The 14,623-nt window shown below is 56.0% G+C and overlaps 1 protein-coding gene across 15 annotated transcripts in view; it reads right to left on the reverse strand.

The window, feature by feature from the left end:
* Positions 1-14,623, reverse strand: part of SHANK2 (SH3 and multiple ankyrin repeat domains 2) — a 684,346-nt gene that overhangs the window by 28,801 nt on the left and 640,922 nt on the right. For 12 of the 15 annotated variants that reach the window (XM_074401828.1, XM_074401830.1, XM_074401824.1 and 9 more), the window contains 2 exons: positions 5,075-5,210; positions 4,468-4,548 (listed from right to left, as the gene is read on the reverse strand). In XM_074401828.1, coding sequence (XP_074257929.1) covers positions 4,468-4,548; positions 5,075-5,210 — 217 coding nt within the window. Of the gene's footprint in view, positions 1-2,816; positions 2,838-4,184; positions 4,194-4,467; positions 4,549-5,074; positions 5,211-14,623 lie in introns of all 15 variants that reach the window. The other 3 variants (XM_039470825.2, XM_074401835.1, XM_074401836.1) reach the window with 1 other exon arrangement.

A 14,623-nucleotide genomic window follows, 5' to 3' on the forward strand; every position in this document is an offset into this window, starting at 1 on the left:
CCTGTTGGTTCTCAGTCACTGCTCTCTCTCTCCCCTTGTATGAGCTTGAAGTAGTTTGTCCACCTCTCTGGAGGTGCAGTGCCATTGGGTCCTGTCTCTCGGTGAAAGAGTACAAATGTCACTCCATTTCCAAAAGGAAAACACACATCTGTAGCACCAGGTGTTAGAGGACAGAGCTGCATGTGTTAGAAGCAGCAGCTGGTGCCAGCTGGCCAGCCTCTTGGTTTAATCTTCCAACGAGCCAGTGAAGGGTGGCAGTGTGTGCTTGGACCCTGGTGGACTGGTCCTGGCCTGCGGGCTCTGAGTCACTTGTTTTCCCAGGGCTGGAGGTGTAGCCAGAGGTGTCTGGTAGGGTGGGGGCCACAGTCCCCTTCACGTGCCCTGGGGACAGAGGCTCATTCTACCCGCTGCCTGACAGCCGGCTTCTGCCTGAGCCCAGCACAGGGTCTGGGAGCTGGGGCGGGTGCTTGGAGAACACTCAAAGACTAAACCAGGATTTTACCGAGGGAGAACTGAAAACCTGCGATCACTAAGCAGGGTAAAGCTAGCGGGGGCAGAGCTGGGATTTGAGGTGCTTTGCCAGGGCTGTCAAGACAAACGACCACACACTGGGGGGCTTAAAACAATGGAAACGTTCTCCCTGCATGGCTCTGGAGGCTGCAAGTCTAAGGTCAGGCTCCTCCGGAGGGTCTGAGGAGAATCTCTCCTGCCTCTCCTTGCTGCTGGGGCTGCTGGAAATCTGTGCTGTTTCTTGGGCTTGTTCCTTCCTTCCTTTACAAGGACATATCACTGGCTGTAGGCTCCCCCGCCCCAGGTCCAGCATGCCCTCTTCTTGATTACATCTGCAAGGATCCTATTTCCAAGTAAGGTCCCATTCGCAGAACTTTGAGGGCCACTTTTCAACCCAATACAACTGCAAAGGCCTGAATTTTTTTTTCCATACAGCCTTTCTGGAGTGTGACGAGTACTTTTTCCAAGGTGAGGTCAGTCTTCCTAGAGACAGGTGGAGGCAGCATGAGGGGCCTGGCGCATTTGCCACGTGCCTACTTTGTGCCCGCACATCACATGTGTACCCTTGGGATGTGCTCATGGTCTGGGAGGCAGGGACTCTCAGCATCCCTCGGTGTCTTCAGTCCCCAGCAGGATCCCCCAAGTGTGACCAGGCTGGGCCACGGCTGCTGGCCCCTTTGGGGTCCTCCTGCCTATACCCCTACCCCGTTATATCTGGGGTTGGGGTTCAATGGCATTTAAGCTCAAATCTGTAGCCAGCTTCCCTTGCTCAGATGGGAGGTAGACGTCTCTCTGGGGCTCCTGCCCGTGCTCTGTGTGAACTCTGCCTGGCCATGCAGGCTGTGACTCTTTTCCTTCAATACCACCCTGGGGGAGGAGGGTGGGATGGACAGGGCCAGGTCCCAGCAGGCCACAGGCACCCACAGCAGCCCAGCCATCTGAGTCCTGAGCTGTTCTTCCTGACGGGACTTTCGTTGTTCCTCGCTGTTCTGGCAACTGGGTTCCTGGGCACCCAGGGTGGGGCATCTTCCTCAGGTAGGTGATGAGTAGAGGTCCATTCCCATGAGCTGGGGTTTGGCCTTGGACTGAAGGAGCATTCACACGGAAATGTAATTGCACAGCATAGAATAGTATTCTGTACCCTGTGTGTCCGCCACATCCTCGGAGCAGCAGTGGGGTCTAGAAAGCCCACCGGGGTTTTCTGGGCAGCTGCACAGAGGCTGCTAGGATGACACAGGCAGGGGCGGTGGGCAGGGACAGCCAGGGGAGGAGGCAGTGGTGGTTCTGTGCCCACTTCAGAATCCATTCCCAAATAGTGTGATTGGGACACAGTTAAGATGTGCCTTAGGGCCAGTGCCTCTGGCCAGGTACTAGGGTCCTCCCAACTCCAAGGGATTTGTGGCTGGATAGGGCCAGTGCCTCTGGCCAGGTACTAGGGTCCTCCCAACTCCAAGGGATTTGTGGCTGGAAGTGCTTTTTTTTTTTTTGAGACAGGGTTTCACCATGTTGGCCAGGGTGGTCTTGAACTCCTGACCTCAGGCAGTCTACCTGCCTCGGCCTCCCAAAGTGCTGGGATTCCAGGTGTGAGCCACCAGGCCCAGCCAGGAATGCTGCTTTTAGTTGCTGGGGAGCTGCATCCAGCAGGTGGTGAGCAGTACTCCTGGATGTGCTTGCTGTTGTGGAAGGGGGGACCCGAGTCTCTCTGGGGCTCACAGCCACAGTGACTGCCAGTCTCCCACCCCACACCAGCCCTGGGTGTGGAGGTATAGCCAAAGGGCTCACACTGCTCCCTTCTCTGCCCAGTGGCAGGCACAGGGCAGCCTCTTGGGGAGTAGGTGATTTCTGGGCATTAAAGGGAGGCAGTCCCTGCCCACCACAAAGGGGGCGTGAGGGTCAAGAATGCAGCCAGGGGCTCTGTTCACCTGCAAGCCACCCATCCAGGCAGCCCTCTGTGACTCAGTCCCCTGGGAGGCCTCACAGACAGAGCTTGGAGGCCACCTGGCCGAGACAGGCTCAGCCGAGACCAAACGGGTCCCATCGGCCTCACAGTCATGACAATGTGGACACAGCACAGCTCAGGGAAGAAACACAGGACACGCTGGGGAAACACAGACAGGAGAAGCCAAGCAGGAAGGACAGACAGACGGATGTGTTCCAGGGCAGGGGCTCCTCGGGCAGGACCCGGCATGGAGAAGACAACACAAGGCTTTGTGGCACACTTGAGACTTCACAGTGTCACAAAGGAGGTTTCTGTTCCACGGGGGGTGTTGGGCAGGGGGCTGAGACAGACACTGGGCCTCCCTTACCCTTCTTCTTCCGGACCGAGGCTTGCAAACAGAAAGGGGAGCGCTGTGAGCCACCAGGACGTAGCGCCCGCCCGCAGCCTACACTCGGGCCTTTTCAGCTCAGGGCACCTCAGGAGCAGGCTGGGCTGGCACCGGGGTGGCAGGCAGGGAGCAGGGCCGTCTGGAGCACTGCCAACGCAGGCTGCGCTCGCCATGGAGCAGCGTTCCCCAGACCTTGGCCGCCTGCACAGCTGTCTGGTCTGCCCTGCTCACTAACGTTCTGCCTGGCGGTGGAAAGGGGCTGTCCTTCTTCCTCCGTGCCCCTCATCTCACCAGCACCCTGCCAAAGTCGGGGATGAGTTCTCAGAGCAGACCTGAGCAGAGGAGACGGGATCAGCCTTTGGAGCGCGCCTATGGCCTTTCCTGCCTCATTCCTTTGTCTCTGAACTGAGCTGGACTCACGGGAGCATCCCTTAGACGAGAGTTGCTGGGCTTGTCCCTTTGGGGAGTCCCGGGATGGGCCCCTGTGGAGAGGCCTGGAGGCCCGCCATCTCCTCCGTTGCCTGTGAGGCTGGGGCACACGGAAGCGGGTTTCCCCATGCGGGACACTACTGGTTCTGGGTAGGTCTGTGTGGGTAGGGCAGTGCCACTGCAGGGCTGCTGTTTTGTAGCAGACAGAGGCCTCATGCCCGTCCTGACTCCAGCCCCACAACCTTGTGAGAGGTGGCCTGGCCAGCCTCAGTGCCTTGGGCTAAGGAGAGATGACCGCTGCTTTACTGCTGTTGCAGTACTTGCTAGACCCCTCTCGGGAAAGCTGCCTGCGCCAGGAGTGCAGGGAGGATGGGGTCTGTGAGTGAAAGCACTGTCGGGGCTGGGCTCTCAACCCCCCGGGCCAGCTGGACTGGACGGTGGGTCTCGGGCAGGGGCTCATTTCTGTGCCTCCGTAAGCTGCCTTCACCAGCTCCAGTTTGTGCTCCAGTGGAGCAAGCGATTCCACCTACACGTCATCTCTGTGCATTTCAGAGCCACCCTCTTTCCAAAGGTGTCCCTGGGCTTCATGGTGACTCCCCTGAACAGGGTCCTACGTGGCCAGCATGGCTGGTAGCCGCCCTTTCCCAGTCAGCAAGATGGAGTCAGAGGGCCAGAGCCTCTCTGTTCCTTGTAGATCTTTTACAAAGGTGCCAGGAGTTCCTAAGCCTGCTGTGCAGACCAGACTGCTCTGTGAAGCCCACACTGTCTACACAGATCCCCGGGGGGCTGGAGCCTTCTGTTCTGAGCCATGTGGGGAGGAGCTCCTGCAGGCCTCCAAGGCCTGGGCCAAGGTGGATGTTGGTGGGGTGCCCTAGACAGCAGGGGGAGCTGCTTTGGGTACCTGGTGGGGCTGCTTACCTTTATCCACTAGTGAGAGGCCCAAAAATTCAAAACAAAACAATGTTAGATAAACAGAAAAGAAGAAGGACTAGCAACAACTCCCCGCCAGGCTCCAAGGGAGGTGCACACGTGGGGCTGCTGGGCATGCAGGGGCATTTCCTGATGCATGTCTGTGTGCAGGGGCAAGAAGGGGGTAGTGAGCAAGCACGGAGTCATGCATAGCCTGATGCTTTGCAAAGGGCAGCTCAGGGACAGGCATGGTGACAGTATGGTGCCGGGCCGGGCCGGGCGTGTGACTTACCAAGCTCCTCCAGCTCCGAGGTCATGGACTTGGAGCGAAGGGTGAGGGCTGTGGTTGGTGCTCGCTTTGGAGGCGGAGGAGCTGAAGGGCAGAGGAGAGACGGTGTGAGACCCCAGCCCATGTTTTCAGACACGGGAATAAGGCCGGTGGTGGCCCTGTGGGCTGGCAGGTGGGTTTGTGAGCTGTTTGGCTGTGGTGGTCAGGGGCTGTGCAGGCGTGCTTAGGATAAGAAAGGACAGGTGCTCAGGAGGGTCTTGCTGGATCCCTGAACTGCAGCACAGAGCCTGCCCTCTCATGGGTGGGCCTGGGCAGGTGGAGGGAGGGGACGGGACGCCAACTGCGATGCCAGTGGAAGCCTGCAAAAGGGACGCCTGCCAGTGACTGACAGGACATGCCTGGTGGGACACAGATAGTTCCGGCAGCCTGCGAGCCCCAAGTCAATGTCATGAGCTCTGGTGGCAAATTCCACCAGCCTTGCCCCTGTGCCTGGGCTCTCAGAAGTGTGGGCTCGGCTGGAGAGAGGGCCCACCAGCTCCAGCTGTCCTGCCCACCCCCACCCACCCCCAGGAGGGCCCCAGGCTGGAGCTGGGAAGTGTGGGGTGGGTACCTTTCTTCCTGGCGGTGTCGTCGGGGTCCAGATTCCTGGTTACTGTGACCACCTTAAGGACCAGGTGATTCCCTCCCTGTCGGATCATGTTCACCACCTGCCTGTGGCCGACTTTGACAACGTTCTCATTGTTAACCTGCGGGAAGGCGCGGAGAATGGCGTCAGTGAGAGCCCCGGAGAGGAAGACAGCTGGCACCCACCCAAGGCAGAGACAATGTGGGCTCCTAAAAGGGGGCGAATGCAGGGAAGCGAAGGGAGTGAGACCGCCATGTTTTGGGAAACAAAGGTGCTTTTGGGGAAACCAGAATGAACGCTTCTGTGACTGTGGAGGTCACTTAACTGTGGCTCAGGAGGCTGGGGCAGGCCCGTTGGGGCTGTGAGACCTTCCTCTAACACTGCAGCTCTCCACTGGGTCCTCTGCAGCTGATGCTGAGGAATGACTGATTCCTATTTAACGTGAGCATCCTTAAGTGCTCATTTTTACAGGCCTGGGGCAATTTTCACAGCCACGGAAAGATTGCCTGCGAAGAGGCTTATAGCCAAGTTCCCGGGCGGGCTGCACCAGGCTCTGCGTCCTCACAGGAGGAGGAAACGCGGTGCTTAATTGCTTCTCATGTATTCTGGGAATACACATCACACTGACGCGGCCCCTTTCCTCCTCCTCCCTCCCTGCTCTCCCCCTCCAGAGGCCTGAGAAAGCAGAGAAGCCTGGCCCAACAGGACGCTCACTGAGTGGGGGCCCTGACCTGTGTCAGGGGCCAGCTGCGCCAGTGCTCCTGGGGTGGAGGGTGGCAGGCTGGGGACCCCTAAGGCTGCCACGCTGTGGCCTCTGCCCTGTGGTCCTTTTAGGAGCGCGTTACCTCCCCTGACCCATTTGTCCTCACTGTGGCAAATGTACCAAGCACGGAAGCAGGAATGGACTCGGGGCCATCACACAGGCAGAGGCGGGGGCTGGGCCCTGGCTCCTCTGCTGTCTACTCCTCTCACCTTCCTGAGCAACGCTGAGCAGCAGATGGCCTTGTTCTCTGCCTTCCAAGCCCATGCCACTCCCAGAGGAAACCTAAGTGACAGAGACTGCAACTGGGCAGGTGACTGGGCCTACACTGTCCACCCTGGCTACTGCAGGAATAACCCTTAGTGGTTTTCAGATGTTGCTGTGAAAAGGCCCCGGGTTCATCCCTGCTCATGCAATTGAGCTCCACAGGGGGCCTCTGGCACTGTCATCCCAGCAGCTCCTGAACGGGTGCACAGCCCAAGGGCCACTGTCTCTAGGTGGCAGCAGGGAGGAGGAAGCCTGGAAGGTGAAGTTCACAGCTACTTTACACACCATCTTTGAACAAAGAAAAGCACCCTGATTGTAAACAGCAGACAAGAAGCCTTGAAGCCATGCTCTTCACCAGCCACACTGCGCTGTAGGCATAGTCTCCTTCTGCTGTGGATTCTTCAAAAGCTGAACATTTGGTGTACCCACAAACAGAAAACTTATCAAAGCCTGTGTGCTGCTTGGTGGATTTTCACAAACCCAATACCTGTGCAAAAGCTGGATAGAAGCAGGTACCGCCCAGCTCCCCGTACTGTTGACAGGCCCAGGACGTGCCAGTTTCGGTCACTTCTGAGGCGGCTGCTCCAGGCAGAGCTGCGAGAAGCCCAGGGAGGACACAGTGGGGCCAGGGCAGTCCCTGCATAGCTGCTCTGCAGTCTCTGCTGTGGAACTAGCCCATTCCCATGCACCTGCCAGGCCCGCCCTGTTTCAGCAGTGAGTATCCAGTATCCTGGGAATATCCTTGGTCCTGGGCCCACTGGACAGCTGGTCACCCTGTATCGCCTGAAGATGTCGTCTTGGGAGTAGGGCCATCCTAGTGGGGCCTTGGGAGAGAGGCCCACCTCCAGCAGCAGTGGTCTCTGGAAGGTGACTCCTGGGGGCTGTCCCTTTCACTGAGGCTCTCAGAGTGTAATTAGGAAAGCAGACGGCTTTACAGACGGCTTTACAAAGTAAAGGAGCCGGACCAAGGAGGACAGTGCCGAGAGTCTTGGAGGGCAGACCTCAGCTTGCAGGACCCTCACTGCTCTGGCTTGGACAAGCCACAGAACACAAGCCACAAGCCATCAGTTCTCCCCCTCTAATCAGCACACCCAGGCAGCAGCTGTTTCTTAGAAATTCATTCATTCATTCATTCATTCCAGTGTTTCTATTCCCGGTGCCACTAGAAGCCATGAGGCACAGGCAGTTCAGCTGTCCCTGCCTCCATCTGTGGGAAGTCTGAGACCTCATTAGGGAGTTTTGGCCGACACACAGAAACGTACACATACCTTCAGGTGGCTGAGTACCACTTTAGAAGGCAGAGCCGAGTAAGAGGAGAGGGGGCAGAGGCCTCAACCCACCAGGGAGGAGCAGTGTGGGCAGAGGATGTGTGTTGGCAGGACAGCAGGTGAACTGGTGGCCGGAGTAGAGTGGGCAAGGAAGTGGTAAGGGGTTGGGGGCCCAGAAAAGGCCAAGGCCTGAGAGCAGGGTCTTGGATGCCAGGGAGTGCCGAGGTATGACGCAGAGATGCCTCCTTTCTGCACACTGTGAGTATGAGGTGCTGAACAGATAGGAGCCACCGAGACATTGGGTTCTCAAACAGATGGAGGGGCAGGCTGCCCAGGCTCAGGAGCCACAAGGCGAGTGCATGAGGCCTTGGTGAGAAGACCCAGCAGGAGGGAGCCCCCAGTTGCCCGGTACTGGATCCCTGGGGGTCATCTCTGGGAAGGCTGTGGGGAGAGAGGGGAAGACTTGAGCCCACCTTGAGATGGGCTGGGACCAGCTTCTTTGCTCTGGGCAGGCCCCTAGTGCCAGGCATTGAGGGGGTTCCAACCAAGAAAGTGGGCATTATTACCTGCTTACTCCTGCCACCCATCTGTGTGGTGTTCTCTGGATCTGATGCTTGGGGAGACTGTGGCATTAGCACAGGGATGGGCCACCAGTTACTGGAGAGGTCAGGCACAAGTCAGGGCCTCCTGAGGGCTCTTGGGGCTGATGGGGACTCTAGCAGCCCGCCTGCTTGGGCAGAGAGGGTCTGGGGACATGGCTCCTACTGTGGCCTGCTGACCATCACAGCCTTGGGCTCACGCCCTAGAATCCACGTCCTCCAGAATCTCCTGGAGTGCATTTGTGGTGGCTGGATGCTGTCCTTCCGTGACCTCGACCACTTGGGGAAAAGAAGTTTGTTCCTGTGCCTCAGGAGGGTCAAGGGGTTGGAGAGCCGTTTCCTTGGAAGTGTCAGAGGCAGGCATTACTCTTCTCTGGGCAGGAGAGACTGTGCTTTCGGAAAAGGGCCTCTCGGGGAGTGAGCCACCCATGGGGGATTCTCAGGAAGCTTGGCTGTGGGGCCAGGACCTTGGTGTCCCCAACACCTTCCTTGTCTGCAGCTGGCAGTCTGGGTGCACATTCTGGCGGCACCTCCACGTAGGCACACTGCCCCAGCCAGAGGTGCTCCTGCACAGGGGCGGGCGGGCTGCCCAGATGCCATGTCTCGTATCTGAGCCTGCAGAAGCTGCTGTCCCACCTAACTCCTCATCAGCAGGGCCCCCCGATTCCTGATTCTGTCCCCTATCTCTCTCATAGACCTGCTGCCCCCAGCAGACTGCACCAAATGGCAGGAGCTGCTGAGGAGAGCTCAGAGGAAATGAGGCTCCCATGGGCCCTGGAAACGCCACTTGGCCTTCTCTGAAAGCTGATGACAAAGAGCAAGGCTTACAGGGATGGAACTAGGTTTGGAATGAGTTCTTGGGCATCTGACTCCCCGCTGACCTCTGGAATCTGTCTCCCCCCGGTCTTCCTGGGTCATGAGCCACTTGTAAACAAAATTGCTCTGGATGAGCTCCCCTGCGGGCCCAGCCCCACCTAGAGAGCCCTCCCTCCCACTTGGAGAGGGATGGCATCTGGAGCCCTGGTCCTGGTGGGTTTGCACCCCTCTGGAGTCAGCATATTGTGGGGGCCAGAGCCTGTGGGGGGACCCTGCTGCTTGCTGGGTGCCTGTGGGCAGGACGCCTGCTTCTCTAGCGGGCTGTACTCAGTAAACAGCATGGCTTCTTGCACTGGCAAGCACTTGGGGGCAGGGATGCGGCACCAACAGGGCCTCAAACCATCCACACACATCCTAGGATGTTCCCTTTGGTCCCCATCCAGCGCTTACCAAGGGTCAAATCCCACCCACACAGTGCCTCAATCAGTTTTGACTTAGCTGTCACAATTTTAAAAGTACAAGAGCTTTGCATAAAAAGTCTAGAATTTCACTTTCCATTGAAAAATCAGAACCCTGGCACTTGGGGAGCTGGACCTCCCACTTGCAAGCAACATCCTCCCCTGCTGTTAACTGGGGCTGTGAGTGCTGCTGTGCCTGCCCGCCCCAGCCCCCCGGGCCCTGACATCACCTTCTCGGCTTGAGGGGGCATTGGATTTGTGGCTCTTGCCAGCCACCAGTGAAAGAGAACACTGTTATCACTGCCTTTGACACCATCTGTGTTTAGACTTTTGGGAAGGGACAGATTGAACTCTGCACATTGCTGGTCTCAAACTCAGTCCCGGTGACATTCATGAAATTGATTTCTATTTCCTAGGGAACCTGCAGGTGACTGGTGAGCCCTGTATCTTCTAAGCGTCCCAGGTCAGTTTTCTGTGCCAGAGCTCGGATCTCCAAAAACATTAACCTTGTGCCCAGTCTTTCCCCTGCAGAGGGAGAGGGGATGTCTGCAAGGGGCCTGCAACAGCCTCTACCAGCATGAGGAGGCGGCATGTCATGTGGGCCCTGGGGCAGAGGCAGTTGGCCACCCTGTCTGTCACCATTCTTGAGTTACACTGAACCCTAGATGCACGCCCAGTGGACAGACACGGACATGAGGTCTGGAGGGGCCTGTGGGGGTCCCCAACTCAAACCTGGGCTTGCAAAAGCCAGGAAAGTAGCTCCGAATCGCGCGCTTAATATAGAAACCACATCCCCATCAATGAAGAGCCGGTTCTATCATCAAGCATGTGGTCCCAGTGACGCGCGTTGGCAATTAGACTCTAAATACCATCAAGGCACTAAAAATGCCGACTTCCCCAAAGCAGCTGGGCCTGGGAGGCACATGCAGGAGTGGGGCTTGTGATTTTTCGGGGTGTTTAGAGGCTCTACAAACGAACTCAGACTGGTAGTAACTCCTGCAACGCACACTTGCTCTGCGCTTCTCCAGAGTGTGGTTCAAATTCTGTCAAGAGGGCCCAGGCCATGAGAATGTGCTATAGGGACCTCCATCATATGGGCCCAGGGTACACGGCCCTCCTGGTGAGAACCTGGCCACACTGACAGCCTGGGCCCGGCTCTGACCTTGGGCAATGAGAACCTGTCCACTGGGAGCGCCACTGAGCGCCAGGCCTCACGGGGTAGATGGTGCCCACGTGCTGCTGGGCACACAACTGCCTTGTCGCCCTCAGCTGAGCCCAGAGAATCCATCCTGACCCTCTGCCCACACTGACCATTCCCAACAGAATGCTCAGCACCCCTCCCCACCATCCCGTCCCTCCAGTTGCCCCTAAGGGCAGGGCTAAGTCCTGGGGTGGGGCAGACTCTGCCCCCTGCCCTACCCCGCCTGCTGATGCATCATCTCTGTGTCCCCAGATACTTGTTCTGGACAGAACTGTGTCCTGCCCAAATTTATATGTCGAAATCCTCAAAATATGACCAGTATGTCAAAATGTGATCTTATTTGGAAAGAGTCTTTGCAGATACAGTCAAGGTAAAAAGAGGCCATCAGGGAGAGCCTAACACAGGTGACTAGTGTTCTTTCAAAAAGGGGAAATTTGGGCTGGGCACGGTGGCTCACACCTGTAATCCCAGCCCTCTGGGAGGTTGAGGTGGGTGGGTTGCTCAAGCACAGGAGTTTCAGAACAGCCTGCGCAACAGAGTGAGACCCCATGTCTCCAAAAAATACAAGTTAGGTGTACTGGTGTGTGCCTGTGGACCCACCTACTTGGGAGGCTAAGGCAGGAGGATCACCTGAGCTCTGGAGGTCGAGACTGCAATGAGCCATGATTGTGCTACTGCACTCCAGCTTGGGCAATAGAGTGAGACCCTGTCTCAAAGTGGGTTGGGGAAGTCTGGATGTAGAGACATGCACACGAGGAGAAGGTGCCATGAAGGCTGAGATCAGGGTGATGCTTCTGTAAGCCAAGAGATGCTAGAGGTTGCCAGGAAACCACCAGCTGCTGTGGAAGAGGCCTGGAAGATTTTCCCTCACAGCCTCAGAGGGAACCCATGCTACTGCCACCTTGATCTGAAACTTCTGGCTTCCAGGGCTGTGGGAGAGCCCCTGTCTAGCTAAAGATGCCCACCTGCAGTGCTCGGTCACCAGGCCTGTGCCTTGTCCGGACTTCTTGGCCACCACTCTGAGGACTGCTCTGTCGTAGCCCTCCGCCACAGGGTGTCTCTGTCCAGTGCCTGCTGAGGCTCACCTGCCCTGCAGCACAACTGCTGCCCATGCAGTGGCACAGGTCTCCAGCCCTTGGCCGATGGGAGTGGACACTGATTGGACCACAGCCTTGTCTCTTGGTTGCACAAACTCCCCCAGGGGCCCAGTGTGGGGACACTGGCTATTGGCCTTAGAGTAAAAATGGCCCCAAGCTCCATTTATCCTGTTGAAAGGGGCTCTCAGCACAGAGCTCTGCACTCTTCCTTGCAGGAGCTCAGAACACGGCCATCTGGCATGTAGCTCTGGGTCTGAAGCGCTGGTGTGGCCTTTGGGTCAGCTTTCCTGAGCTTCCCCCGCCCCATCGCCCTGTCTTTCAGCTCTGATTCAGCCCACCCTGCTGGCCACGACTTGAAGCTGAAGACCTGCAGTGGCAGCATGTCTGTGTCCCCCCAGTCCATGTGTGAAATCCTCACTGCCAGTGTGATGGGGCTGGGAGGCGGGGACTCTGGAAAGTGATTGCATCATGAGGTGGAGCCTTCGTGAATGGGATTAGTTCCCTTATAAAAGGGATCCTGGAGCAACCCTTTGCCCTTTCTGCCCTTTGAGGAGAAGCTGGCTTTCGGCAAACCACGAAGCCGGCCAGTGCCATGATTTTGGACTTCTGGTCTCCAGAGCTGGGAGAAATAAGTGCTGTTTAAACCACCTGGTCTGTATATTCTGTTGCGGTGGCCCAAATGGACTAAGAACTCCTGACAGACAATGGCTGTGCCTACTTACCGAGGACCCTGGCCAGAGCCCCTCTCGAGATCTTAGGGACTGGCCTCCTATCTCCCATCCTCTGCAGATACATATGTTGTACCAGGCTTGAGATGGGGAGGGAGGAGGTATCTTGGCCAGCAGGTGACCCAGGAGTGACTGGTCTTAGTTAAAGGGAAGCTGGGAGGCAGGGACTGGAGGAGCAGACCCTAGGGCCATAGTCCACCCAGACCTGTAGAGATGGTGAAGGCAGCTCTGGCATGTAAAGATCACAGCTCCCAGGAGCTGCTGCTGCTGCTGCTGTTAGCAGAGCTATGGCCAAGGTTGGTGGCTGGGGCCTCCTGGAGATCCTGGGGGAAAGGGTATTGTGAGTGGGAACTTAGAGGCATTGCCATGGAAAATGACTGCAGCAGCCCTGGGAGAAAGCTGGCAGTGCAGGCTGGAGGCCACAGCCCTCCCACGGTCATGCTTGTAACAGAGCGTCTGCCCTTCCCCACCCCACAGAGGTCCTATCAAACCTGTCTCCTTTACCAGGGCTAACTGGGAAATGTGGGTCCCTGAGAAGGGACTATCTGTCCTGCCTCTGCCAGCCCCCACACTCCCAAGTTTCTGCCACTAGACCCAGCTGTCTGTGAGGCCTCTGGATACAAATCCTGTCCCTCCCTTCCCTGCACCTCCCTCCTCTGTCCAGGGGCTGAGGGAACCCATCTGCAGGAAGAGGGTGTCCTCCAGAAGGGGTCCATGTTACTGTCTTCTGCTGTTAGGGGAAGTGTCTCTGCCTTGTACGAGTCATGGCACAGTGAGTCCTAGAGCTTACTGCAGTCCTCCCTGAGCTGAGCACACAACGGGTGGAGCCCGTGCTCCCAGCTGCCTTCGCCTTTCCTGGTGAAGAGGAAGTGTGACTCCATTTTCCGGGCAGAAGTTACACAGCCACATGAAGTAGCAGCACCTACTCCTTGCTGCCTCAGAGCCAGCCCCAAGCAAAGAGGCTGCTTCAGCCTCCCCTCGACCATGCTGGTCTTACATTCTCATACTGTTCTGCAAAGTAAACAAGTTGTAGATGAAGACCTTTCTCAAAAGTAAGAAACATACCAAGGTCAAAGCTGTGCACTGTGTGGCTTTGGGCTTTTGTGCACCTGCTCCCCGTGTGAAGGTGAGCACTTTAACAAGGCACGAGGATGCCAACAGAGTGTGTTCCAACACCCATCAACACATGTGTGGGAAAAGTGGGACAAAGGCCTGGCTGGGAACTCAACTCAATGTGAAATTAATTGACAAGATCAGCACGCAACAAGGCAGGATTGGAAAATTCAGTTACATTTCCCTACCTAGTTCAACAGGGACAGAGGAAAAAAGAGCTTTAGGATCTTTAGAATTTCCCAACCTTTAAACAAACCTATAATCAGTTTAACCTGCAATGAGACGTTGGAACCAGCTACAGTCCTTAAAACAGATGCCAGAAATTGCTCATGTGGTGACACACTGCAGAGACAGAAATGGCAGAATAGGTGAATGCTTGCTGTTTCCTCATATGCTCAAATTGGCATCCTGAACTTTCATGGGGTTTCAGTGCCCCTCAAAAAACCTGGACCTGCAATTCTGGAATGCTGCCATCAGGGAAAGGTATGGCTTGATCACTTGCCAGATTATAGAAGGCTCAGGTAAGTACTGAGGCTCTTGGGATAACTGCCTTGGAGTAGAGAGAAACTGTTCAGACATCATGGATCCAGGTAACTCAAAAAAAAAAAAAAAAAAAAAAAAAAAAGTAATGTGCCTATCCATGCATCACCCTTACATACAGACATGGAGACATTTACAGAGTGAGTGAATCACATCCGCATCCAGGTAGATGACAAGAACCCAAGCTTCTCATCAGCCACAGTCCAGAGAATTTCTGTGAAGAATGGGCATACCTGCCTTCCTTTCTAAATGATTCTCTTCTTTCACTTAAATTGTTATTAAAGATATCAAAGCTGTACCTACACATACACATAGTTTACAGAAACAGAACTCCATGGGATTGTTACAATGACACCCCATCACCCAGCCTGCCTTCTCCCTCTGAGTCTTCAGCTACTTAATTTTATAGCTATCACTCCATCTCTGAACACCTGTCTATTTTTGCTACTTGATATTTACATTTTTGATACTATCTGCTGACATACTGTGATGGAAAAGGATGACTTGGCTTGGAGTTTCTGAACAGTGGCATTATGGTGATTTAGGACCAATTAATTCTTTGTTGTGGGTGTACACTGTAGGATGTTTAGCAGTGTTCCTAAATTCTACCTGCCAGCTGCCAACAGTCTCCACCCCCAAGCACGAAAACCAAGAATGTTTCCAGATATTGCCAAATGTCCTATGGAA

The sequence above is a fragment of the Saimiri boliviensis genome, chromosome 6 (assembly GCF_048565385.1).
Source record: "Saimiri boliviensis isolate mSaiBol1 chromosome 6, mSaiBol1.pri, whole genome shotgun sequence".
Taxonomy (NCBI): domain Eukaryota; kingdom Metazoa; phylum Chordata; class Mammalia; order Primates; family Cebidae; genus Saimiri; species Saimiri boliviensis.